The sequence below is a fragment of the Lineus longissimus genome, chromosome 1 (assembly GCF_910592395.1).
Source record: "Lineus longissimus chromosome 1, tnLinLong1.2, whole genome shotgun sequence".
In the NCBI taxonomy this organism is placed as follows: domain Eukaryota; kingdom Metazoa; phylum Nemertea; class Pilidiophora; order Heteronemertea; family Lineidae; genus Lineus; species Lineus longissimus.
In genome coordinates this window covers 17,826,145-17,853,727 of record NC_088308.1, presented here as the reverse complement: position 1 = coordinate 17,853,727, position 27,583 = coordinate 17,826,145, and the positions used below count along the sequence as shown (strand labels likewise).

The 27,583-nt window shown below is 42.8% G+C and overlaps 3 protein-coding genes and 1 non-coding gene across 6 annotated transcripts; 1 reads left to right on the top strand and 3 right to left on the bottom strand.

Moving 5' to 3' along the window:
- The first annotated feature begins 183 nt into the window (after nucleotides 1-183).
- On the top strand, nucleotides 184-2,359 carry LOC135489497 (calmodulin-like). The gene is made up of 4 exons (XM_064774880.1): nucleotides 184-219; nucleotides 883-1,018; nucleotides 1,344-1,592; nucleotides 1,941-2,359. Exons 2-4 carry the CDS (start codon nucleotides 949-951, stop codon nucleotides 1,967-1,969), a joined length of 348 nt encoding a protein of 115 aa, XP_064630950.1. The 5' UTR covers nucleotides 184-219; nucleotides 883-948; the 3' UTR covers nucleotides 1,970-2,359.
- Nucleotides 2,360-6,235: 3,876 nt separating this feature from the next.
- On the bottom strand, nucleotides 6,236-12,056 carry LOC135489487 (cold shock domain-containing protein CG9705-like). Its single transcript, XM_064774869.1, has 4 exons — nucleotides 11,933-12,056; nucleotides 10,995-11,206; nucleotides 10,573-10,710; nucleotides 6,236-10,250 (listed from the first exon to the last, which is right to left on the bottom strand). The coding sequence occupies exons 2-4, from the start codon at nucleotides 11,168-11,170 to the stop codon at nucleotides 10,103-10,105; spliced, it is 462 nt and encodes a 153-aa protein (XP_064630939.1). The 5' UTR covers nucleotides 11,171-11,206; nucleotides 11,933-12,056; the 3' UTR covers nucleotides 6,236-10,102.
- Nucleotides 12,057-12,777: 721 nt separating this feature from the next.
- Nucleotides 12,778-27,314, bottom strand: LOC135489471 (uncharacterized). Of its 3 annotated transcripts, XM_064774860.1 has the most exons (14): nucleotides 27,244-27,314; nucleotides 26,243-26,543; nucleotides 25,992-26,088; nucleotides 25,536-25,669; nucleotides 25,001-25,066; nucleotides 24,707-24,848; nucleotides 24,134-24,294; nucleotides 23,603-23,775; nucleotides 23,186-23,296; nucleotides 22,872-22,933; nucleotides 20,791-20,850; nucleotides 17,636-17,866; nucleotides 17,057-17,149; nucleotides 12,778-13,958 (listed from the first exon to the last, which is right to left on the bottom strand). In XM_064774860.1, the coding sequence occupies exons 2-14, from the start codon at nucleotides 26,525-26,527 to the stop codon at nucleotides 13,819-13,821; spliced, it is 1,755 nt and encodes a 584-aa protein (XP_064630930.1). In that variant the 5' UTR covers nucleotides 26,528-26,543; nucleotides 27,244-27,314; the 3' UTR covers nucleotides 12,778-13,818. The 3 variants fall into 3 exon arrangements, with proteins under 3 accessions (XP_064630930.1, XP_064630921.1, XP_064630913.1); XM_064774851.1 differs by lacking the exons at nucleotides 12,778-13,958; nucleotides 20,791-20,850 and adding an exon at nucleotides 20,914-20,973 and having other exon boundaries at nucleotides 15,534-17,149; XM_064774843.1 differs by lacking the exon at nucleotides 12,778-13,958 and having other exon boundaries at nucleotides 15,534-17,149.
- LOC135499103 (small nucleolar RNA SNORD31) lies at nucleotides 24,555-24,624 on the bottom strand. The gene has a single exon (XR_010449232.1). It is a non-coding gene; the product is annotated as a small nucleolar RNA SNORD31 (small nucleolar RNA).
- Nucleotides 27,315-27,583: the final 269 nt, after the last annotated feature.

Below are 27,583 nucleotides of genomic sequence, written 5' to 3'. Positions count from 1 at the left end.
CTGGCGGTGAAAGGGTGCAAACAAGGGTGTAGACTTTGCATACCAAACAGCTGGCACAGGCGTGTTGCAACAATGTCTGACTCGGATTCGGATTTTGCCGAAATCATGGTGTTGTACCTGTATGCGAAACGAAAAAGAAAGTGCAGGCAATTTTTTTCCAGATACCTTCCTTCTTGTCAACATCTTTATATTCTGACAAGGATTTGTCATAAATCGAAGGTTGTTTTTCGATTTGAATTATCAATCTCTCTATCAGGTCGGAAGACATGGTGCCAATGGGATTGAGAGACAATTCCTAACTGCACACATGTAGCGGCACTGCAGTGACAAATGTCTATCTCAATACCACAATTTAAATATTTGTCAACCTTACAATTTATGTCACGAGACCCCACGATGATGTTATAATTCGCGGCGATTATACGCTTCGGTTGCTAATTTTGCAACGTACTTTTGCCCGAGCACGTGGCACGCCGCGTCAAAAACAAGGTACTTTGTCGCTTCGCCCAAGCGGGAACACATCGATTCTATGGAATTCAATGGATACCATTTGTTGCGCTAATCGCGGCGTTTTAACGCAACATCGAGCGCCGAGTTCAGCCCTTAAATGTACATGTAGATGACATCAGCCACATAATATGTTTGGATCAAAATTCAACTTAACCATTTGCACTACATTTGAAGAAATAACCACGAGTGACTGAAATAGGAAGCCGTGGACCTTATTTTTACCTGAGGCTCCAGTTGAAATCTCCGAGAGGTGCTTCAATGCCTGACTGAGTCCCGCCAATTTCCTTAAGCAAGGGTTTGTGAAGTCATGCAGTGTAAAAATCATATAAATTTATTTTTTGAAATGTACGATTTTCTTCTTCATATTTCAAGAATGCTTTCTCCGTATTCGACAAAAATGGCGATGGCACCATCACGACGAAAGAGCTGGGCACCGTCATGAGGTCTCTCGGTCAGAATCCCACAGAAGCTGAGCTGCAGGTCATGGTTAACGAAGTGGACGCTGATGGTAGGTAGAAACTTGTGTGTACTTCCTGCTGACGCTCCTTGTTGGTGCCGATCAGTTAAACGCTGGCGTTTGTCTGTGACGCCGATTCAAGAAATGGGCCCTTGAGGCTGAAAAGCAGACTAGAGACGGTCGGGGGAATAGATAGGCCTACAGATTATATAGACATATTTCAAGCGCTCGTTTTCTCATGGGTGTTTCTTCCCTAACAGATAGCATTCAGCCATTTTCAAGTGAATATGCTCCATATTCTGCCACTTCGATATCATAAATATGATACACATATATAGGCAATTTTATTCTTTATTCCTTTCTCATTTCTCACCAGGAAACGGAACCATTGAATTCCCAGAATTCCTCACAATGATGGCAAAGAAAATGACAAATACTGATTCCGATCACGAAGCGGGAATACGGGAGTCGTTCCGAACGTTTGATACGGATGGCAATGGTTTCATCACCAAGGCAGAGTTTCGCCACATCATGACCAAATACAGCGAGAAAATGACTGTTGAGGTAGTGGATGAGATAATCAGGCAAGCTGACAATGATGGAGATGGAAAGATTAATTATGAAGGTATGTCCGAATTTCAAACAATGCCATACAAGCATGCATGTACTGTATCATCTTACAAACGTTGAGATCGAAGTGCCTAAGATTGCTTAATACCCCCCATCCCCCATCCCCCACCCCAATCCGTTCATCTAAATTACGTTGGCCCGTATGTGTCCATTCTGAACCATCAGAGTTAATCGGCCCGTTACCTCCCCTCATACGGTGTTGGTATAACGGAGTCCGGGTTGGCGGGGTGGATCCAAGGCATGAGGGTCAAGATGGTATGTGTCATGTATTTTTTCTAATTTGACTATTGAAGTTATTGTCTGTTCTGTTCTATTCTGAGATCGGTTATCGGCTTTATTTCAGAATACGTCAAGATGATGATGAGCAAGTAAAATCCGCAGTGAAGTTTCAATGGAAAACCAGCTCGGAAAGAAACGACACAATGGCACACACAACACTTTTCGTTCCTGACGATCGTATTTATCAGTTAACTGAGCAAATTGGATATTTCTAATAGCTAGTGGGAATTTCATTCCCGGGTGTATCTTGATAAAGCTGTAGAGCTGAAAACGCAATCCCTCCTATAGCCAAAATTACTGTTTTTTATCAAAATCAATTCATCGATGTTTCAACCTAACTCATGTTTAAGCCTTTCAGTACCTACCCCACTGGCCCCTACTTTGAATCTGTTTACTAAAGTAAATTTACAGAGCTATAAAAGTTAGACCAACAGTTATACTCCTATTATACTCGTGCAATATAACTAAATGCATATAAAATAAACGTGAAATTAGTTTTAAAACAGAGGTGTCTTTTTTATTGATGATTTTCGTTCACAGTTACATGCTACAGGATTTTTAATGTTCGTTTCCCGTCCCAATAAACATTGGGCTTTTCTTCGATAACCCCTCCTTCGAATGAGATTCCATGATGTACCTCGTACTATCTTAACCAGTAAACATAATCGCATTCAAGTTGATAGTATCGTATATATGCGATGGTCTCCTCCTTTGACCTCAGGCCGAAGTCGAAATCACGAGGCCAAGAACCCCATTTGTCACAGAACCCTTATGGCATGCAAAACTCTATGATCCCACCCCATACACAAAATACTCTGGATTAATAACTCCCGCAGAAAACTCCTGAGTCCAATAAAGGGCGAACGCTGAAGAGAAGAAAACAGTTGCATTGATTGCCTGCTTCGCCGTCCGGCCTGTTAACAGGTTAAGAGAGGGGATACATTCACACCAAGCCCGATAATGTCCTGCTGCCTGCCCCGCCGCGCCATCCTGTCAACACGGTGAAAGAGACATGACAGTCACAACCAGCACAATTATGTCCCGTTGCATGCCCCGCTGCCCTGTCCACACAGTGTGAGAAATGAAACAGTTACACCCAGCCCGAGGATGTCCTGCTAGCAGCTCCGCCACACCGTCATGTCAACACGCACGGTGAGAGAGATGGGACAGTCACAACCTTCCTGAAAAAGTCGTGCGTTAGCTTCCCTGCCGCCTGTCAACTCGCTGAGAGAGATGAGACAGTCAAAACCAGCCCAAAAAGTCCTGCTGTCTACCCCGCCGTCGTGTCAGCACGGTGAGAGAGACAGACGGTGAGAGAAACAGACAAAACGAGCCCGATTATGTCAAGCCAATCCGCCGCCGTGTCAATATTGTGAGAAATAACACAGTCAAAGCCAGCCTGATAATGTCCTCCTATACATGCCTTGCCGACCTGTCAACACACCGTTGAGATATAAGACAGTCACACCCGACCCGATCATGTCCCTCAGCCTGGCCCGTCGCCGTCAATGCGGGGAGAGATGATCCAGACAGTCACACCCAGCCATTATCATATCCTGATGCCTGCCCAGCCGTCCTGTCAACAAGCTGAGAGAGATGAGACAGGCACAACCAGCCCGATTATGTCTTGCTGGGTCCCTACAACCCTGTCAACAAGGGGAGAGAGGTGAGACAGTCACACCCGCCGATTATGTCCTGTTGACTGCGTCGCCGTCCTGGCTACCCCGCTCTCCTGTCAACACGGTAGGAGAATTGAAACAGTCACTCCCAGCGTAATTATGTCCTACTAGCTATTCCGCCATCCTGTCAATACGGTTAGAGAAGAGATAGTCACACCTAACCATGAAGTCCAACTACCTGCTCCGCCATCCTGCTGGCTACGCCGCCATCGTGGTTAGAGATAAGACAGTCACAACCAGCCCGATTATGTCCTGCTGCCTGCCCCGCCATCCTGTCAATACGGTGAGAGTCACACTCAGGCCGATGATATCCTACTGCCTGTCCCGCCCTCCTGTAAACACAGTGTGAGAGATATGAGAGTCACACCCAGCCCGATTATGTCCTGCTACCTCTTCCGCTGTCCCATCAACACGATGCGAGAAATGAGAGTGTCACACCCAGCCCGATTTTGTCCTGCTGCCTGCCCCGCTGTCCCATCAACACGATGCAAGAAATGAGAGTGTCACACCCAGCCCGATTTTGTCCTGCTGCCTGCCCCGCTGTCCTGTCAACACGGTGAGAGAGTTGTGAGTGTCACAACCAGCCCGATAATGTCCTGCTGCCTGCTCCGCTATCCCGTCAACACGGTGCGAGAAATGAGAGTATCACATCCAGCCCGATTTGTCCTGCTGCCTGCCCCGCCGTCCTGTCAACACAGTGAGAGAGATGAGACAGTCACACCCAGCCCGTTTAATCCTGCTGCCTGCCCCGCTGTCCTGTCAACACAGTGAGAGAGATGAGACAGTCACACCCGCCGATTATGTCCTGCTGCCTGCCCCGCTGTCCTGTCAATACGGCAAGGGAAATGAGACAGTCACACCCAGCCTGATTATGTCCTGCTAGCTATTCCGCCATCCTCTCAATACGGTTAGAGAAGAGATAGTCACACCTGACCATGAAGTCCTACTACCTGCTCCGCCATCCTGCTGGCTACCCCGCCATCGTGGTTAGAGATAAGACAGTCACAACCAGCCCGATTATGTCCTACTGCCTGCTCCGCTATCCCGTCAACACGGTACGAGAAATGAGAGTATCACACCCAGCCCGATTTTGTCCTGCTGGCTGCCCCGCCGACCTGTCAACACAGTGAGAGAGATGAGGGAGTCACACCCAGCCCGATTAGTCCTGCTGCCTGTCCCGCTGTCCTGTCAACACAGTGAGAGAGATGAGAGAGTCACACCCAGCCCGATTAGTCCTGCTGCCTGTCCCGCTGTCCTGTCAACACAGTGAGAGAGATGGGACAGTTACACCCAGCCCGTTTAATCCTGCTGCCTGCCCCGCTGTCCTGTCAACACAGTGAGGGAGATGAGGGAGTCACAACCAGCCCGATTATGTCCTACTGCCTGCTCCGCTATCCCGTCAACACGGTACGAGAAATGAGAGTATCACACCCAGCCCGATTTTGTCCTGCTGGCTGCCCCGCTGTCCTGTCAACACAGTGAGAGAGATGAGAGTCACACCCAGGCCGATTAGTCCTGCTGCCTGCCCCGCTGTCCTGTCAACACAGTGAGAGAGATGAGAGAGTCACACCCAGCCCGTTTAATCCTGCTGCCTGCCCTGCTGTCCTGTCAACACAGTGAGAGAGATGAGAGAGTCACACCCAGCCCGATTAGTCCTGCTGCCTGCCCCGCTGTCCTGTCAACACAGTGAGAGAGATGAGAGAGTCACACCCAGCCCGTTTAATCCTGCTGCCTGCCCCGCTGTCCTGTCAACACAGTGAGAGAGATGAGAGAGTCACACCCAGCCCGATTAGTCCTGCTGCCTGCCCCGCTGTCCTGTCAACACAGTGAGAGAGATGAGAGAGTCACACCCAGCCCGATTAGTCCTGCTGCCTGCCCCGCTGTCCTGTCAACACGGCAAGGGAAATGAGACAGTCACACCCAGCCTGATTATAACGGCCTGTTACCCGTCAACATGTCAATACGGTTAGAGAAGAGATAGTCACACCTAACCATGAAGTCCTACTACCTGCTCCGCCATCCTGCTGGCATCCCCGCCATCGTGGTTAGAGATAAGACAGTCACAACCAGCCCGATTATGTCCTGCTGCCTGCCCCGCTATCCCGTCAACACGGTACGAGAAATGAGAGTATCACACCCAGCCCGATTTTGTCCTGCTACCTGCCCCGCCGACCTGTCAACACAGTGAGAGAGATGAGGGAGTCACACCCAGGCCGATTAGTCCTGCTGCCTGTCCCGCTGTCCTGTCAACACAGTGAGAGAGATGAGACAGTCACACCCAGCCCGTTTAATCCTGCTGCCTGCCCCGCTGTCCTGTCAACACAGTGAGAGAGATGAGGGAGTCACATCCAGCCCGTTTAATCCTGCTGCCTGCCCCGCTGTCCTGTCAACACAGTGAGAGAGATGAGAGAGTCACACCCAGGCCGATTAGTCCTGCTGCCTGCCCCGCTGTCCTGTCAACACGGCAAGGGAAATGAGACAGTCACACCCAGCCTGATTATAACGGCCTGTTACCCGTCAACATGCATGGTGAGAGATCAGACATTCAAAACCATCAATATATTTGTCTTTTCGGTCCAAACCATCTTCTGGGGAATCGTTGGAGGTGTAGGCCAGAGTTGCAAACTTGCACCACATTGTGTATATTTTCGATGTTTGAAAAATGGATAGACATGTCTCATTCTGTAATATTGTAGTATGTTTATTCCCTCAAAGACCAGTGGGGAAGCTAGGTATGCTAGTCTACATGCTACTATATAAACACATTACTGTGTTAACTGCAAGAAGTTACAAAAATACCAAATATATCTTAAACAAAGTAGGCCTACTGCACAGTAGGATTAAAATACTTCCAATGTAAATATCAATGTCTATCTTATACACGTAAACTCTCCCATCAACAAAGAGTAAAACAGCATCACCTCATCACCAATCTGTCCCAAAAATTAGTCAAGACAGTATGAGTAACACTTGGAAACAAATGCACACATGTAACATACATCAACATGTACGCACAACCAAAGTTTCAAAATGTTTAGTGACATATCAGAACAGGTGGTGATACTTCTCAAGGCTTGAGAGGGGAGGGTATAAGATACACGTTGAAACTTGCATAGCATGAACCAAGGGGTTGTGCAAGGCAATCAAAATTGAATTAAGTACATCTAAATTAGGAGTTTACAGTAAACTTTTATCCAGTTGCCGTCAGTCCTCTACTTCTAAAGGGTTGTCAAAATCAATGCTACAAACTAGGTTACGGTGAACTCCACAGCCAGAAGGTAGCGTTACAATCTGTTGTGAAAGGTGACGACGACAAAAAAAGTTTTTAAAAAGAAACGGGGAAAGAATAAACAAATGAATTGGAATTAACAATACATAGATTGGCACGCCAAGAACACTCCACAAAGCTAAAACATTACCAGTATTTGAAATGTTTGCTTGTAAATCTTATTATAGTCAACTTCTACACTCCAATAAATGAGAGAGCAACTCGGTACATTAAGTAGTCCTCCATCAAAGAATGAATGCAGGCAGAAATCGTGTATTTTTTTCTCGACAATAAAACCATCCCAAAGAGCCCGCATTTGCATTTGCTACATATCTACTAGTGATAGGCCAAAGGAATTCTAAAACGTATCATTATGTACCATATTTGTCATATTCTATCCAACACACTTGTGCTGCCCTACGACCATGCCAATAGTCTCAAGTTTTTAAAACATCCTCGCATACCAGTGTCAGTTGAATGCTCATCCGCTTGCCAACAAATGTTAATTATAAACCAAATGAAAGTCCCTGAGGTTCAGGATGCCCCTTCAACTTTGATATACAATGATAGTCGAATTAGCCCACAAATCAAATTCATGACTTTTTTATGACTTTACTGCTGAAATTTTCCAAAATGTTATGGGTCTTTCATAAGTTCAAATTTCATGACTTTTTCTGTGGGAACCCTGCCTAATGGATCAGACCAATGGGCATTTCAGAATGATGGGATGTTACTGCGTTAAGATATTTTCTAATGAAATTCAACAACATCTTTAACCCTTTAGATCCTAACCAGCCGATACCCGGCCTCTGATTTTCGTCTGCATATCTCTAACCGGCCGCTAGCCCCCCCCATCAGTACGTATCTAATCTCAAGCGACACCATCGCCATCTTTACTTAAGCAATGAAACTAAGGCCGGTTTTCACCCGGTTAGGGATCTATTGATGAAGTTTTAAAATTTTGTAGCTTGCTTGTACACACACGGTGGTCTTTTTGGGTGAAAATTGCTGAAATGTTCCAGGGAAATACAGGGCGACACATAAAAATGTTCCAGGATCTAAAGGGTTAAAGCTATAATAAACACCAATTTATTTACTACACGAACGCTACTACCTCCAACACTTACAAAACACAAAACCATTATAATAGACATGTAGGAGAAATGCAATTGATAGAGAGGTGGCCCTCATCTGACCCTCACTCCGACTTCAACTTCAATGTTTGATTACAGCTATCTAGTAATAGGTTCAATTTAACTTAATTGGGAACATTTTCATAATGTCATACCTCCTGGCTCTGCACAAATCTTTTTGAAATTCCAAATTGTACCTGTGGGTGCGACATATACAGTAGAACCTCTCTATTAAGGACACCCTCGCGACTGACAAGTTCTGTCCTTAATAGAGAGGTGTCCTGATTAGAGAGGTCAAATTGAATGGAAATAACCAATTTGGGGACCAAAACTAGTGTCCTTAATAGAGAGGTTGTCCTTAATAGAGAGGTGTCCGCCAACAGAGGTTCCACTGTATAATGAAGTCGTTGTCCAAATATGGAATACGCTTCATTTTTTCTGCCTCATGCGCAAGTCTGATCCGGAATTAAAAACATTTTTGCGCTGGAGAAATTGGTTCAACAAAAAAAGTTGGTGAATTCAGTTGAATCCAAGATGTCATTTGACATATGAAATATTCGAGTCTGTCGGATGAGACTTAAAGCCGTGGTCCCTTGTACCTGAGTGTCTGTGCTGGGGCAAGTAAAAGATCACACATAGGTGGACTCCATACCTCTGGCAAAAATCCAATAGGGTTACGAAGCAGGTAATGATATGATGATGATGAACTATAATTCACAAAGTTGAAGTCAAGTGGAAGTCGTGAATGATGCGAAACCTCGGTAACATCAGTTTAAGTTATTGCCCGTATATACATGTATGACCATGGAGTAGGGGGAGGCAAGGATGATTTCAAATAAAATTAAGAGAAATAAGGTAATTATCATTAGTATTTCATGCAGACACTCCATTTACTCGTCACTATTGTTTTGATAAACATTTGAAATTTCGCCACTACCCCGAGGCTGAATACTGAATTGAACTTCAAGATTGTTTTAACAAAATATAAACGAACACACTCATGATCTGTTCTTGGATAATATACTTTTTCAACACGTTGTCATGAGGTTTAAACCAAGAAGTTAAATCCTCCCTGTTCCTAAACACACGTTCCATTATGATGGAAGCCCATATTAACTTTGATAACAGAACAGGTACTGCACAAATCAACAGTCAACAACATCAATTTCACTCTAAAGATTAACATTCTATGCAGCCATTGTGGAAAACGTGTTTTTCTTAATAAACGTGCTGACTGCACAAAAGGTATTTTTGGATGACACTTAGTGTGGTGAAGACAGCAACATCAAAGAGAATCTGTAGGGAACTTCTCGCAAGGCCTCTTCTTGAACACACAGTAAAAGTTCTACAAGGGAGATACTATACTTTACCGGCCACATCAGGCCAACTCTTTCTTCAGTACTCCAAAACGACGCAAACTTACTCCTCCAAGTTTAAAAAATATACAGTACAAGGAAAATCAGGTAAACAGAAATAGGAAATTCTAAAACAATTTCGGCAGCTCTGCAATCATGGCACAAATCACTCTTTCTTTAACAAATATTTCTCAGACAGCACGCTTTATGTCAAGACTTCTTGACCACAGAAAATAATATGTCTATCATATGAAATAATAGTTAATGCACTGGTCAATGTAAATCTTGTTACACCTCAACTCAGGTAGGGGGGCACCACTAATTTGGGGTCAAAAATAGAATCTGAGTAACTATTTTTTTAACCTTTCTTTAGAACAATTAGAAGTGTTGAATACCTGTCAATACTTTTTATAGAAAGTTATTTAACTAGTGATAATTTTCATCAAAATGAGGTGACCTCAAGACAATTTTAAAAGGTGAACTACAGGCAATTTACAATTTTATGTCTTGGGTGAATTGGTGTCAAATCACGACACTATACCAAAAAAGGTCAGGTGTATCAGTGGCTCTAGGTCTCTGTATGGTTTATGTGAAATATCTATGGTTTAACAGAATCTCTGCCCTTAAATGTAGTTTCAACAGACAGAGGTAGAACAATCAATGGCATTTCATAACGAAACCTCGTAAAATGCTAAATCTTACGTCATCAATAATTCATGTCATAAAGTTCACAGAACTTTCAAAATTTTGCACAAGTCAAGTTGAGTCATAGCCCCTCACACAACTGTTTCTTATTTGGAGGGCGAATCCCAACGCTGGTGAGCACTGCTTGATAGGATTCGCAAATGTACAGCCTGATACTTGTCATTTTTCGGAGGTATGAGACATTTCTTGTATTCTATAAGATCTCCTGCTTCTGGTATGAAATCCCCATCAATACTGGAAGACAAAAATAATTGCATGAGGAATTGTAGATTTCAGAATTTGACTATAAGGGTCACTATCATTTTTAAAAAACATGCTAACAGGTTACAGGCAAATTAGTTGGGAGCATTCCAAAAGAGGTTAAAGCTGACTTTTTTTTCTGCGGAGGGGATTATCAATTTCACCATCCAAACTTTGTCTTTTTCAAATATTGAGGCTTCATCATAATTTGGCATCAAGAGCCGCCATATTTGTTTCAAAGCTTACAAATCATTTTGAAGAAACATTGAATCACGTTCATTTTACACATTGTTAGTACACTTTTAGTTTTACTTACTCGGACACGTGGACAAATAATTTTTCTTGAATCAGTCGCTCTTTTGGATCATCAGGAGTGACAAAACCATGGCCTTTATTCCGACAAAAGTCCACCACATGGCCTTTGTAGTGAGGTCCTTCGGCTGCCCTTTGAGATCTGGAATAATGTACATATGAAGAAATTTATTTAGATTTCCAAATGTTGGGTCAACTATGATGTACCCGTAAACTTGAAATCATCATGTTGCTTAAAAATTGTTGTAAAGACGAAAAGAATGTGTGAACTTTATAAAACCAATTCAACCAAAAGGCAATAAAAAATTTTGTATTATGAACTTAATCTTTAAAAAGTTTAATGGAGTTCATTACATAATAGAAAGGATTGCCTTGGATAACCAAAAGGGGTCTCCATCACATTATTATTGTACTGTATTTACTCACTGTGACTGTGTTCTTGTTCTTCGAGTAGTTACTGGACTGGGGATAAGGAAGGACTTCAATACAGTTGGCGAGATTGGCGACACAGGTCCATGAGGGGGATGATGATTAGGATTCGGATCAGCCACATTATGAAGAGGAGAAGGGTGAGGTGCTTGTGCAGGTTCACCGTCAGACATCTTATCCTTTTTTTCTAGCCGAGGCGTCACGAGCAACTGAAAGGAGAGAAATCCTTTAACTCTTTCACTGCCTTACAAAACAAATTACTTGCTTGCAAATGTCCAATTGCAGAGATACGTACTAAATATCAATTTCAACATTGTCGTTGAGTAGACTGATATAGGCCTACAAATACTATAAATACAGAGTTTAAACAAATTCGTATTCACAATAACTGGACTACGGGATTGTGTATTCATGGATTTCCATTTATTAACTGGACCACAAGTAATTACGAACGGCGTACCCCTTCAAGTATTCATAATCTTATTAATCATACTCGGAACGAGTTTAGAATCCCCGATCACACCCCAAAAAAAGGTCATCGGTTGACTAACCAAGCACCACTGTTCAATGGATTTATAGTTGAATGCGATCAAACTACTTCATTTCCGATCGGGGATTCTAAAGTTTAGCCATCATACTCATAGTAAATGAATTAACGTAGTAGGCCTAGGCCTATGTAGGCCCTGAAATGTTGATTATCCCTGGTCACATGATGATGATTGATGTGATGCCTTGGCCTTGACCTTGGACTCGTTGGTCTTCTTCTTGGACATCATCACCATAGCTATATCAGTATCGATTGATATCATGATATTGTTCGTCATTCAATTCATCATGTTGTTGGATGATTAGCATGTTTGTATGGTTCTGCCATCGGGTAGAGTGAAACAACTAACAACTTTATTACAGTCGTGTTCCTAGACATATTTACTTACATAATACACAAACACAGACGTTAATCAGTGATGAACTAGACCAGATTTCGGGAGATTTGTGAAGAAATTTCTCGACAATTGTGTTAGACCTTGGCCTTCGTGGCCTTGACCTTTTTCATGATAAAACTTGCGAACCAATTCCTCATCGGCCGTGGCAGTCTCCGAAGACACGACGCCAAAGGGAGCTCCTCCTATTGTAAACTCCGTTTCCAATAACGTATTCACTTCTATAGTAAACTCAGTTTCCAATACCGAGGACTCAATATCTGACAAATCAGGCTCGCTTGAACCCCACACAATCAACAATCAGCAAAGCGAGTGAAGAAAAATGGGAGACGCAAACTTGGCAATAGTATCGGTGTCCATCTCTCCATTGCCCCGAGTACCAACAATCGGAGGCATTTTGGTCAGGACTTTGAAGGAGGGAAGAATGGGACGCACTGACCAGTTCAAACCAAAGTAGGCACACATGTACATGTACCTTTCAGTTCCTGCTGTGTCAGGCAAGTGAGAATTTTTAGTCACAAGGCCCCGTTTCAATGCAAGTTCTTGGGAAATGGCGATTCAATCATACACGCCCAATTCTGCCAATTTCAACAACACAATGTAATTAAATCATCCACGCCCATTTCTGCCGATTTCAAAAACACAATGCACGTGACTGGGGAAATGGAAAATAGTACCATCATTGCAGCGGGCTCACCGCCGTACAGGAAAGTAATTGAATCAAGACGACAATTCGCCCAAGTAACGACACCTCAAATCAGAACCTGGAAGACCTGCGATCAAGGAGTGTTACTGGAATCTGTTGCAATGTGGTTCTCAATGATCAACTGAACACAAGATTTATACAATGTGAACTGTTTATTACTGAACTGTTAAAATTACGACTTAAATAAGCTGGCTGTAGAAGCACAAATGAGCAGACAGGAGGACGCTATTGCAGTTACCCTAATTATGCCGCAACGCCAATCACAAGACTGCAGCAATTACAACAACTTTTATGCAGCATTCTACAATTACGAGAACTTGATGAAGCATTCTCTACAGGACACCCTTTATAAGGAAAGATTTTAACCAGACAGAATGTCTTCTTTTCTCACATCAACCCTGCTTAAATGTTAGCTTCAGTAATATTATTAAGTCTTGTACAATAAAATTCACTGAGAATACCGCATTGATAAAATTTGAAGCCCTTTTTTTATTTTATTACACTATAAAAGGAAGACCAGTCAGTTTTTGTTCCCAGGCTTCCAAACTTGTTCAAAAGAAAAGGATATTGCTTCACAATCAGCACAATAAAAAGCCACCACATATTAATGACATCAGATAGCAGAACACCACGTATGCAATCAACACAAATTACATCATAGCTTGTGATACAGTTCGTGCTAGTACGTGTAATGGGAAAATTGAGGCAGTGAACCACCAAAATTTTGAGGTCTTGCAGTCCGTGTGTACACATATGTAAAAGATGAATGGATAAATCCAAAATGTTGACATGGATAATATAAATGAATGGAGTGGAGAGTTCAGGAAAAGAGATTTACCCCTTGCCCATGTGCACAAGGAAAGACAAAAACAAGTTTAATCATCCAAGTAACACATCGGAAACCGATTTCCATTAACTTGAGCAAGGTGAATCAATTCGATCAGGGTATCCATTGTACACATCCATAAATAACAGACCTCACACAATGGAATTAACACAAGAACAACATATTTCCGAGGGGCATCTCTAAATGCATTGCTACACTTTAAATCACAGTTTATCGTCTTCTATCCAGCTACTGAAGTAGTAAACTTCAATGTTCTTAAAAAGAGTACTCAAGTATGTCAAGTAGGCTTCGTATCAAATCAGAATTTCTCGTCCGCATTTTCATTTCCTAGTAGCTGCCCCAACTTCCTCCACCTCCACTGCTTGTAGCTGTACCATTCTGTTGATAGCCCGACGAACCACCGTTGCTGTAGCCATTACTGCGGGCGCCACCACCATAGCTGCTGCTGAACTTCTTGCTTTTCCACCCTGTAACCAAATGGTAGACAACAGGGTCATTGACAATTGAAAACCCCAGTCCGATTTACTCAAAGCATTTTGAGAAGGAACATGCATGCACATGTAAGGTGAGGGAACGTTGTTGACCGGCGATAGCCTATTGTGAAAGTGAAGTCTCAAGGACTGATTGGAGAATCACATTTTTTACAGTTATCCAATGGCTACTCGATTGGGAAAGCTCAAAGCTGCAATTTCAGCACATCGCCAAAATAATTCCAAAAAAAATCGGGTCGGCATTTAAAGATGCACTGTTGCATCAGTTATTAGGAAAGACTTCTGCGTTGAAAACAAGAGAAAAATTTCAAGTATTGAACATCCCCCAAGGAGTAGCCATTAAGGAAACCACCGGATCAGGGAACAAAAGCCACTGAAACCTGTGCTTGAAGCATTTTTGAGTGAGAAAGTAATTGTGCCCTTTGCTCAGTCTGAAAACGTATCTCCATTCCACTTTGCAAGACTCACGGGCACAAGGTACTTGGGCGAATTAGCAATCATTCGGAGTCGTAGAAAATCTCTTCCAACAGAAAATACCAGGGGTGGCCCGTATAACACACAAATAGATTGGCAGGCAAGTGGCATTCTGTCCACCACAACATGGAGGACTTTCACCAGCCTTTTCCTGGAGTAGTGTGTTATAACCAGGTGGCAGCTGAAAACAAATCACTGCATGTTTAGCCACCGAAGTCTGTTGGAAGAGCGAATTGGGACAGGTAACATGTCTGAGCAGAAATATATTTTAAAGTACTGGCAAGTCGGGTATTCACTTGCCCACCAGTCATTGGCAACGGCTACCAATCTGAGAAATGCCTCTAGGGTAGCACTTGAGCTGCCTTGGGTCACGACGCTGACACAAGGGCATGGCATGGCTTGGGCTGGCTGACAACTACCAACAAGTTTCACCATAAAACAACTTCACAACAGGCACAAGCCACATAGAGTGGTCGACTTATTCCAAGTGATCTTCTCAACTTGGTATGTCCGATTGACAATACAGCTTATTCTGCATCTTCAATCGTATGTTGAAAGTATTCAGCCAGACATCCAGCAACACCAGCCATGATGGGAATGTTGTGCATCATAAGGGGTGCAACATGCAAACAGGATTACAATGACCTCCATATCAAAAAAAATTAAGAGGGCAGTTACCCTCTCCAAGTGGAGACCAATGGGAAATAATGGACCAGGCAGTAGTCGGGTACACAGGTACAGAGACAAAGGCAGCTGCTGAGGGTATGAAAGCTACCTACCTGCCTGGAGATTTGACTGGATTTGATCATGATCACCCTGGAGAATCAGCACCAAATTTGTTAAGAGGGCATTCCTTGGTTCGAGTCGGAATTTCCAAGCAATGTTATATTTAGTCATATCACTATTACACATCAAAAATGGTAAATACGATCTTAAACCGATGAATGCCCACAGGAAATAGGTGCTTTTTCTCCACGGTGATTATACAAACATGAGAAATAAATTATATGGGGCTAATTTCATCATAAGCTATTAATGAGCTTCTTAAGATTACACAAGCACCTAAATGAAATAGAATTTCCATCTTACAGATTTATTACAGACCTCCAAAAGTCAAATAACAACAGCCGATTGATTCTAAATCAAATGACCGACCCAGTACAACAAATGAATGCACCTGGCGACATTGAACATGATTACCCACGGACCAGCTTAGATTCGATATCAAACACTCTGTACCCCCAACACAATATGTTCTACATATAGAAGCAATGAAGCTGGCCTATCCCGAATTATCAATTTTAGCTACTTACTACAGTGAAGAGCCAAGAAGCTTTTAATAAAGTCCTCTCTATTTGTAGGCACAGATTCATAATTTTTTCGGTATTGAACTGAAGTCCACAACAAAAGTTACAGATGTTTAGACCTATCATTACAGCTTAGATAAAATGTGAAAAAAATTAAAACTGTGTAGTAGTCCTAGTAAAATATGAAAGTGCTAAAAACCTGAACACCACGTCATCAGCAAACTGTCTTGGAATAACACAAACTGTCTTGGATTTGGAATAAAAATAATCCTCGTTTGGGGCCATTTCCTCTTGCCCTATTTCAGTCCAACGACAGTTCTCGGTACATGAACTAGAAAGCCACAACATCCGACAATGTCACTGGCTCAGATGACGAAGACCTGAACCTATCCATCAATCAATGAATGACACCACACTAAATAGCTCTGGCTCATTCATAGGAAACGGAAAGTAACGGCTAACAACATCCATCGGACTATTAACTAAGTAAACTGTCAGCCCAAAGATGTGAATGTTACTTTGGAACTGCTGCGTTTTGATACTGTTGATACTGCTGATAATATGCAGCAGTGGCAGCAGCACTAGTGGCAGGGTTTGCTTGGACTTGGTTAGGTGGTGGTGGTGGTGGAGGCTGGGCACCAAACTGCCCCTGCTGCTGACCCTGATTTTGCTGCATCCATTGACTGTACCAGTATGCCATGGTCTGCATGTTCTGGTATTGGTCAGCAGGGGGCTGAGCAGCGGGGTTGGCGGCATTGGCAGAAGTGTCCTTGGGCTTCACTTCCTTTTGATTTGAAGCAGGTTTGGCTGGAGCTGCCCCACCAGATATCGGCCAGTTCTGTTGTTGATTCCAGTTTTGCTGCTGGCCATACTGTTGGCCTTGAGCCCCGCCATATCCACCATTACCCTGTCCTTGTGGGGCCGAGGGTGATGGTGCTGAAGGACCGTTGGCTTTGAAACTCATGAGGCTGGGAACACCACCATTCTGCGTGGGGTTACCACCTGCCGATGATGGCTGGTTGTTTGTCGGCGGTCCAAACCGACTACTTCTCTGCGGCTTCCGGGGTTCCTCTCCGAATCCACCTGTAGCTCCGGGTCCTTTTGCACCAAAACCACCACCCCGCGATTGCCCACCACCCCGAGGAGGCTGTCCACCGCCCCGGGTTTGTCCACCACCTCGGCTCTGATTCATACCACCAAAGCCACCACCTCGTCCTCCCATACTGCCCCGACTACTGCTTGGTCCATCATTAGTTCTACCCCCCCTGAAGCCAGAATCTCGTCTTTCCCTACCGCCATCTCTGTCGCCACCGTAACTACTTCCACCAAATCCACGTCCACCGCCGCGACCCCCTCCGCCGCGTCCTCCTCCATATCGGCTGCGTCCTGAAAAACAAACGGTTTTGATAACAGAGGCAGGATGCAAGGCACCGGCATCAAATATATGAACATTTCCCGCCTGAAAGAAGTACAAAGGCAAGGTGAAGCTAGAAACTACATGTACCGTAGTCAGCTGGTCCACAGAAGACTGCATTGCGACACCGATGCACAGTACCTTTTCAAAAAAGAACCGAGCTTGCTTACATGTAGCACGAATAGGGCCATTGTAATGAAAAGTAGTAGGAGACCCAGAGAAAACATATACATTTGACAAGTGGCCCTGGCTGTCACACGAGTTCCAGGGCCTACCAGGAATCGAACAGGACCTCCAGAGGTGACAGGCACCAACGTTTGCACAGCGCCAACTCCCGACAGCCCACAGTATGTTGCAATAAATCACAAAAGATGCCAGGATATGTCAAGACTTGACAGTTGCTATAAGCCATTCTATAATATATTCATGGAAGTGATGAATCTGAAATAATCAACTACCTTTGCCATATCCTCCACTTCTCGCCAATTCTTCTAGCTTTGGGTTGATCTGTTGATGGGCTTCCTTCAGAACAGAAACCAGATCAGTTGCCTGTCTTGAATTTTCAGGTGTGAAGAATGTGTATGCTGTGCCGGTGTTATTGCTTCGAGCTGTTCGACCAATACGATGAACATAATCTTCAGAGCTTGCAGGGTAGTCGTAGTTCACAACGAACTTGATATCTTCCACATCTGTTCGATACAACATTTTGTGACAGGCACAAAATGAAGTAAAAGAAAAAGAGAAATGAATAGAATTAGCCGAAAATCAATGACCAAGACCTCCTAGAAGGGAATGGGTTAGAACAAGCACACACATGATAAACAAGCAGACGTTGAGTACTTACTGTGCATATCCCTCAAGAGACAACAGTGTGCAACTCATCAAGTTGAACTGAGCCTGTCTATTACTGTTGAATGATATGCAGTTGTTTCTGCAACCATTGTTGACAGCAACATTTAGAATTTACCAACACATCTTTTTTCATAGTTTTTAGATATGAACAACTTGTTAATACTGCATCCATAAATTAGAAACATGCTAGGTTTGCTGAAACAAGAGTACATGACAGAGAAGTTCATTACCACCTTAGGACCTCGCCCAATGCATTCTCCAGTCTAAAAAAAAACAATCTGAAATATTCTGTTGAAAGAGCCTGTAGCGAGACAATATCCTCGGCAACCATCAGAAGCCTTTATGCAAAGCTCCCAGCTCAAGGATAGAGACATTGCCACATTGAGGCACCACCCCAAAAACAAAATCCATTCCGTGCAGGAGGATGCATCAGAAAAAGTGAACTTTGCAACTTAGCACGTAGTCAGGACTGCTTTTCAGGTTCCCAACACAACGTTATAAATCCAAATAATTCGGGCTATTTTTACTTTTGTGATAAATCCGCCAATCGTGGCAGTCATTCCGCTAAGCAAAGTTCCATGGTAACAACACAGGGCAGAGTCTCCGACATGACTTCAGTCCGCATCTTCGAGGGAGGGTATTGGCACATTGTTCATTCATCATCACCTACTCGCTCAAGGCTGCACTATAATCCAATGCTACGCGTCTTGGTCTCGCATGCCAACGAGAACTCGTACGAACAAGCACTGGTCTTATCACAAAGAGCAAACAGAGGAAGGTTAGCCATTATACGCCTGGTCTGCAACATTTGATACTAGTCACAGAAAACATGACCAGGCTAATTTATGTATGAGCTGATCCTAGTCATTGGCTTGGGATGAACATGCATCCAATTAAATGTCTGTATAATTGTATCCTAGTACGTAAATGCAAATAACCACAGAGGCCGGGACTATCAAGCAGACATTTCAGAACTCCTTGCTTGACAACATATTGAAAGGCCATTTAAGTTATAATAAAGTTTCATGCTCTCTCCTATTATTGTCTATGCTAGTTCGTCCTGATATCCTTCAACATACATGTGTAACTCCAGAGGCCAGATGCATCATTAGTCAAAAGGAAATTGTGAATCAATTCGTTGAAGCAGCTGATGGTTTGATGAAGTTGAATTCTTAATAGAATCCCAAGGAAAAGGTCAAACTTGATGGAACATGCCTCACACAATGCAACAGATAACATCACTGATGGGTCAACCATCTAGCAGCACTGTAGAAACCTAGTGCCGGCAACAGGTCAAAGAAAAAAGATCTAAGAAATAACAGCCTGGAAGTTTCGAGACTTCCCAAGATTTCATACTGAGGTAGTTCAGATAGGACACCGAGGCGAACATCTGACGATTGCTTCAGGTGAAATGATCTCCATTCTAGGAAATATTGCCGAGAATCTTGGCTTCACCAAAAAGTGCTGACCTTTCATTGTCAGATTGAGGCTAAACCACACCACCAACCAACTCAAAACTGTCCAATTTCACTTGAATTTCAAGGGCACAGTACTTCCATATTATTGGAGTGTATAGGGAAAGTAAGAGTTTTTGCTCAACTTTAAAGAGGTATGCCGTTTAAGGCGAACTGGCTCATGCCTCACATGGCAGAACACATTCATGTTGTATGGGGAAAATCTTGGAAGTCTCAAGACTTCCAGACTACAGCTATTGTGCAACCTAAGAGGATTACACGACTTGTTGCCAGTCGGGCAAAATGAATTACAGGTTATTAGATGACCTCCATAAAAAAATACCCCGATAAATACTTGCCTCGAATTATCTATCTCAGATTGTGAACTTTTATGAGGAACATGCAAGTTCAATAATTGCCTAAATTTGGCGACAGGAGCTAGCGATATGTGACAATTTAGCCACTTGACTTATATGCACAGACATCCCTTAACATCGACTAGCTTTTTTAGAAGCAATGGACCAGCTCTAAGAACGTTCAATGACTACATTAGAAACCTCCTCTGTGGAAACGAAATTGGAATAATTTGTTTGCTCTATGATCGTAATTGACTGTACCCCCAATTTTAACCAATATTTGCAGCTCGAGATAATGAACGTTGAACAGGCCTCCCCCAACCTGCTTACCAAGGTGTCATGCCGGCGTCTTCCTGCCTCCGCAACAACTCTGTCAAAATACTACCAATAAGAATTAATGATTATATCATGTGGTATCATCATTAACACTTTCTGAAAGAGAAAATCGGATGCCAAGTTAAATTGTGCACTGTGAAGTAAATTGAAGTTTTTATACTAAAATTACCAAGAAGATTGACTCACTTTTTATCCAAATCATGGCTTATCAGAAACCCACAACCCGTGCCTTTTTTGAGTGCGTAAAAAAACTACCAGTTAGAAAGAATTGCATCCCAGCAGTGAATCAAACATCTTATGTAATGAAGACTGAAACAAACTGGTGTTGGTTTTTGTGACTTGAGGCTGCTTGCTTATATATTGCTGCCGTCTCATGGGATTTCTCACTAAGGCCTGCCAAATGTATGGTGGTTTACTATAAACTTGGGACACAATATGCAAACATCTCTATCCAACAGATAACATGACCAGTACCACAGCAGCTGGCCCAGTGTTGTTTTACCAACAACAGAAGGCATGGCTGCGCCAGCACGAATCTTGGGCTTGTCCCTCCTGTGCACACGCTACAAGACGCGTCAACACGGGGAGCTGCAGCTACATAGGGTTGTCACACACCTAGTCCACGTGATGCAACATCAGTGGCCACCAGGATGAACGATCTTCCAACCCGGAAATCTGAAATAAGAGAGGTAAAACAAAGCTAGTAGGTATACTCTTTCCCCTAGCATGGGCACGAACCTAATCCACGCGATGCAACATCAGTAGCCACCAGTATACAAGTCTTCGACGTTTTGAACTCTGTAAAGAGAAGGAACAGCACATTGGATACGCAGTTAATAAATGAGGCAAAAATAGACCTTCAACGACCAAGCTAGTTTTGGATCAGTTTCAGTTAATTTCCCAGTGCTTTAACTTACGTGCCCAAGGCAACACAAGTTGTATTACAGGAAAGAAGGCAACAGTATGAAATCAACCAAGCGCAATTATCTTTTAAAATTGGCCTTGATATATAATGCGTGTTTTTTGTCCCCAACAATAACACTTCCAACTTAAAATATTCACCAAGCCTTTGAAGGTCGAGCAGCACTTTTAAGCAAAGCAATGTTTAACAAAGTAAAATAAAGAAAGAAATCGGCAAGCGCATCATGCTCAACAGACACAGCAGGAAGAAGAAGATTTTCATAATCGATATTGGACTTGGAGCGAGTACAACAGCTGGAAGCAAAACCAGCAAGCGTAAAGCAAGGGGTAGCTAAATGAGCAGACTCATTACTATGTCAAGCCACGGAAAACCACTGATTTCAAACACAATATTCAGCGGTATCGATTTCAAATTATCGCACTGCCTCACTGTGTGAATGGACCCAAATCCCTCAGATTAAATCTTAGGAAACAGCTGCCAGACTGAATAACACTGACTAAGAAAACACTGGCATACATTTGTAGACAACTATTTAGTTCAAGCAGTTTCAAATTCATATTTTAACTGGGGTGGACAATAAAGCTCTAACACTGAAACTTTGGCACAGCGCACACAGATGTATGGTCACCATTCGTAGGCCAGGCATAATTTTAGTGTGATAATAAAGTAAGTAGACCCAAGAAAATAGACTGCATCTAGAAGCATTTTAGCTGAAGTGCACAAAGCAAAAAAGTGATGAAAGCAACTGGTTGAGAATATCTAGAACTCCTCTGTAAAAGGGAAATGTTCTGGAAAAAAATTTCATCAAAAAAATGGAAAACAATTACTTATGATTCATAAGATGGAAACACGTCACTGAAAAACTTCAGACTTCATAACAGTATTCATGAATAAACTCATTACTGCGAGGCGATAAGTATTCTTTAAGCAAGTACCGTATTTTCCGGCGTATGACCCGCGGCTTTTTGCCCTCAAACAGGCCCAAAAAGTGGGGGTGCGGGTAATACAAAGGTGCGGGTCTTGCGTGGATTCTGAGAGGGATAAGCCCCAACCCCAAAGAAAAAAAAGGGGACCAAACTGGTAACTTGATAAGGATTTATGTCCATCGTTTTCGCATTGTTTTCAACCAATATTTCCGCCATGATCGCATAGTTTGTGATGTCTCCGCTAGGGAAAATAGTTACGGCCATGCTGGAATTGATCCACTTTGGTTAACAATTAAAAAAAACATGGCGGTTCTAGGATGTCAACATCAATGAATGGCTTACTATTTTTGGAGAATGCGGGTCTTGGAGCAGTGCGGGTCATAATCAGGTGCGGGTCTTGCGTGGCTTTAGGTAATGGTCAAAGGGGGTGCGGGTCATAGGGCAGTGCGGGGGATAATCCGGAAAATACGGTACTCAGTAAGTTCAGATAGCTCTTAGAACTAAAGGTGCACTGCTGTTTGCGCCACTGCAGTGCATCGAGTGAATCATCGGTGAAACTACATGAAATAACTGATCAGTCCCACTCTTCCTTTTCTTATAGTCTCACCAGATCTCAACTAAGACAGTACAGATTACACTTGAAGCCAACATCTCAACAAGCTACACTGTGCATGCGGAAAACACCTACATGTAACTATGAAAGCAGTTCCTTGTATTTCTTAGTTAAAGTGCATCAGAATGTCAAGCAAACATAAAACAGAGACCAAGGCATCCTAAGAATTGAATTCCACTTTTCTTAACCCTAACCCCCCCCCCCCCCCCCCCCCCAGATGGTACATTTCATTTACCTTGAAGAACCCAGTCCCTCTCAGGCTGTGTTTTGTCACCATGGATACAGGAAACGGGCCAGCTGAAAATGAAAAATAAAGTTCAAATGGTGCGCTTTGAGCATCTCGGAACAAAAGATAACTCGTCATTTTACAGACATTATAACTTGTGTGATCTTTTCTAGGTATCATGCACATACAAAAATATACGAAGAATTTTTTACAAGTAGTCTCATTCTCCTTTGTCTCTCACCAAACAAAGCCAAAACTCAATGGAAATACAGGAGACAATGGCAATGGTTATCAGAAACATTCCACCACACAAGGATACTTACCCTTCTCTTTTGAGTCTTCGTGATAGATCATCCGCCTTCCTCTTGGTCTCCGTAAAGATCAGTGTCTTCTTTTCAGCCTCTGCCATGATGTCCTCAAGAAGAGCCTTCAGCCTAAAAAGCACAGGAATAAGATTTACATTCGAAATATTGATACCAAACTCGACTGTAGTATCCTTTCCCTAGCTAAAATCACAAGATTGTTACATCATGTCATACTGAAGGAAATTACCCCTAATGGCATATCCTGAAACGCTCCCTGCATGCCAAAAAGTCAAACGGACTCGGTCTCAGTTTCCTCCCAATTGATCAAATTCAAATGCAACATTTCCACATAAACATCATGTTGTTGCTAATGTTACGGACAAAGCCCTAGTAAAACGTGTACTCTCTACTAAGGAAACCAACGTATAGGCTTACTTTCTCTCTTTCTCGTACTCCTCACAGACGTCAATGATTTGAAGAATGTTATGATTGGCGTGAAGTTGGAGTGCTCCGATATTGACTTGGAGATACTCTTTCAGGAAGTCTTCAGCAAGCCTTCGCACCTCTTTGGGCCAAGTGGCACTCCACATGAGTGTCTGTCTGTCAGGCTAAAAATAAAAGAACCAGGACCAGGTCAATTGAGCTCTCATTCCAGGATAAAATACAAGGGAAGCTAAATGTATTCGAAAACACACATTGGGACTTCAAAAATATTGTTCTCGAACTCTCTAATGGAGACACTTGCAGACTTTTGAAACAATTGTCATTGAATGGACAAACTGTTAACTATATCCGACATCCTTGGACTTCGCAATATGTCGTTAGTTCATTTCAAAATTACGGGCAGAACATCAGAGTATTCAAGTACAAGTACATCAATGGTGTCTGCATTCCTACACTCCATTCCTTTTTTCCAAGCCGACTATTAGTAAATATACATCGAGACAATCAAAATGCCCCACTCACTCTTATTTGTTCAAGAATTTTTCGGATCTGGGGCTCGAAACCCATGTCCAACATCCTATCAGCTTCATCCAAGACCAGATATGTACAACGTTTGAGATTTGTGTTTCCTCGCTCAAGGAAGTCGATCAGGCGACCAGGTGTGGCAATACAGATTTCAGCTCCTGGAGAGAACAAAAACAAATCAATTTTGAAGCTACCATTTCTAGTCATTATAACATCATCACGACTTGCCAGATATCACAGACAACTTGCCACATACTTTTACATTTGGCATTCTTCAGTAAAATCATTTCCTATTGGTCAGGCTGGTCACACTAGACACGTTCAATTAACAATATGCAGAGGCCAACATTTATGAACCTTTGTCTTGTTCTTCTTGCATCTTCTCTCATCATCATAGAGAATACAATTAATCAAGCCAATAGCCTCAGAATTTACCAGTCAGTCACCAAAGGTCAGACTGGGGCGGTTATTATGTCATCAACGGCTTTCTAACTGGCCCCACGGCTCTAAAGTACCTTGATTAAGGGCATACATGAGCATATTACGCCCCCATTAGAGAAACTTTCATACCTCTTTCAAGAGATCTGATTTGTGGTCCCTTTGGCGCTCCACCATAGACACAAACATTCTTGATTCTTGATGTTGATCCAAATTCTGTAGCCACTTGCTGGACTTGCTGTGCCAGTTCCCTAGTCGGAACCAATACCAAGGCCTACAATTGAATAAAAGCACAAAAAATTTATTTTTTGGGAATTCCCTCATGACACGAACACTACCTTTTCTAGGGTTTTGAAATCCCCAGTCTTTAATTGAATTTATTGAAGCAGAGAGAAGGCTAGTTAGTCAGTTTTTTTCTAAACTTACGATTGGTCCATCATTAGGTCTCAGGTAAGGCTGATGATTGATGTGCACGATTGCAGGAAGTATGAACTGGAACCAAAGAGTATGACAATTAAAAGGAGAAAACGTGGCTGGCTAGGTCACACATTGAGAAAACCAGCAAGGATATAACAATGAGAAGCAAGCTGCATTATGCCTATGCACTGAAGATGGCCCTTGCACCAGCTTAGCTGAACGGAAATCAAAACTGACGACACAAAGGTAAGAGGCTTAAATTAGATACCAATTCACATCGATATTTCAATCAACATCGATAACTTTTGTCCACATTTCGAGGTCAACTAAAAGAAGATTATGCCTAACAAAACATTACCAGTTTGTTCCAGTCACAAAAAAAAATTGGTTTCTCATTATCTTATCATTCTCATACAGAAGTGAAGAGACATCACTTCAAATTGATGGATAGGAGCACGAAAGTCAAGTTTATTATATTCTCCAACAGATATAAAACCGAAATCGGCTCTTCTAAACCATCTAGCCCGTTTATTTGAAAACGCACCGATAGTGTCTTTCCAGATCCAGTCTGTGCAACACCGACAACATCGCGGCCACATAAAGCAAGAGGCCAGCCCTGTGCTTGAATAGCTGTTGGTTCCTTCCAGTCTTGTTGTTTGATCACATCGTTGACATAATCTAGAGAGAAACAAAACAAAACAAAATATTAAAATCAGTATCTACATGTACCACACCACTTGACGTTCAGTTTTCAATAAAAGACTTCATATCTTCTTCAGAACCATCCACATCTTAGCAGCTGTTTATGAGGTATGTTGATTGCATGACCTCATGACTATTGCAAAAGCACACAGGTCTATCAATGATTTTGGACAAAATCATTGATAGGCAGAAGTCACTGGGTAGAATCAGAAAGAATCTTGCATGACAAAGCCAATTGTCTAATTTCAAACGTGTTGACCGTATGTTGCATTTGTTCAGGCAGAGGTCATATACCTACCAGGGAAGTTGGCCTCGCCAAATGTGATGATTGGATTGGGGCAGCTGTTTCCACGAAGTGTGATGCTTTTGGCTGCACGGAATGCTTCAACTTCAGCCTGAAAAAGGTAGTTGGTCATCCATTACAAGTACAACTACTGTATGTAGAACTTGAACAAGTGCGAGAAGACTTATAACACTTCATTCCGCAGTTAGAGCTGATATGGGGCAGCACAGCTCTACTCATCTATTTAGAGATAAATGAATACTTACTGGAGATCGATTGGAGACAGCTGGATGTTCATGGTAGAAATTCTTCTCAATTTTTTCTAATTTCTCTAAATCCCACTTTGGAGGACGTAGTCTTTCACCAGGCTGGCTTCCTTTGAATGATTTTCGGCCGCCATCAAATCCACCACCACCCCGGTCACGGCCGCCAAAACCACCTCCACCACCACGTGATCCTCCAAATCCACTGCTGCCGCCTCGGCCACCTCCAAATCCACCACCGCGGCCTCTCCCACCGCCTCTACCTCCACGGAAATCACGTCCTGACATACTCGAGTCTCTTTCGCTGAAAAGATATAAAGTGAATTTCAAATACCATACTGTTTTAATCATTCATACGATAGTATGCAATGCAAGCAATGGAGGCAGCACAAAAGGCAAGGACGGTCAGGAAATGTCGCGCGATATTGTATCGCCACATGCGACTGTGAGAAGATTGCGTGCAAAGATCGCCACTTTAAAATGGGAATTATAGTCAAGACATGACGTTATAACACTGCCAGAAGTGGCGATACAATTAGACCGCAAACATGTAGGCCTAGATGTACTGTAGGCCTAGATGTACTGTAGTGTAGGCCTAGGCCTTATTCATTGTCCACAGGAGAGCGAGTAACTCACTGTACCATTACCATAGGAAGGTACTATCCGCTAATTCCCACTGTTTCGAATCCATGACATGCAGAAGAGGAGTCCTGAATCAGAAATTCGTGGGAGTGGCTAGATAATGAAAATGGCCATGCCTAGGGCGAAGACCTATACATCATTGTACATGTTACATTTCGAAGCCAGGTCACGAGGTGAGACGCACGCACTGATGATAGAATGATGACGCATGCATGGATGGACGGTCATATTTTAAAGGGGTAAAAAACTCATTTTACGATGGAGGTTGTAGCCTAAATTTTCTCTCCGACTTCTTGAGCTGTTAGATTCAAACTTCTTGCTTCTAAGAGACGTTGAAAAAAATTAATTCGGCATTATCTTACGATAGTTTGATAAATTTCTTTCAGTTCACAGTTTCTGGTCCGGAAAAGATGGAAGCCGGGCACAAAGAGGAAGGATACTGTCGTCTATTAAATGTCGTACCTATGTACCATGAATGCACGGGTACTCCATTCGAAGTTGTTGGTATTTCGTCATTGGGCACGGGGTGCATATGCAATTAGTGATTCGGTCGTGAGCTCATTGAATTTCTAAATATATTTTCATTAGCTGAATAAATGCCTTAATAAAGACAGCAATTCACAACATATTTACTTGTTTTAGATTTTATCAATATTATATAGAAACTAGTAAAATAATTTGCTCATTCTGAGACTTTCTTTG

Excerpts from the sequence above, each read along its gene's own strand:
- LOC135489487 (XM_064774869.1), bottom strand. The coding sequence starts at position 11,170 with ATGTCTGACGGTGAACCTGCACAAGCACCTCACCCTTCTCCTCTTCAT. Across the intron at positions 10,711-10,994 it reads AGAACAAGAACACAGTCACA|ATCTCAAAGGGCAGCCGAAG; the intron begins GTGAGTAAATAC and ends ACATTATTCCAG. Across the intron at positions 10,251-10,572 it reads TTATTTGTCCACGTGTCCGA|TATTGATGGGGATTTCATAC; the intron begins GTAAGTAAAACT and ends TTTGTCTTCCAG.
- LOC135489497 (XM_064774880.1), top strand. The coding sequence starts at position 949 with ATGAGGTCTCTCGGTCAGAATCCCACAGAAGCTGAGCTGCAGGTCATG. Across the intron at positions 1,019-1,343 it reads TAACGAAGTGGACGCTGATG|GAAACGGAACCATTGAATTC; the intron begins GTAGGTAGAAAC and ends ATTTCTCACCAG. Across the intron at positions 1,593-1,940 it reads TGGAAAGATTAATTATGAAG|AATACGTCAAGATGATGATG; the intron begins GTATGTCCGAAT and ends GCTTTATTTCAG.
- LOC135489471 (XM_064774851.1), bottom strand. The coding sequence starts at position 26,527 with ATGTCAGGACGTGATTTCCGTGGAGGTAGAGGCGGTGGGAGAGGCCGC. Across the intron at positions 26,089-26,242 it reads CTGTCTCCAATCGATCTCCA|GCTGAAGTTGAAGCATTCCG; the intron begins GTAAGTATTCAT and ends TACCTTTTTCAG. Across the intron at positions 22,934-23,185 it reads CGAAGACTCAAAAGAGAAGG|CTGGCCCGTTTCCTGTATCC; the intron begins GTAAGTATCCTT and ends TTTCATTTTCAG.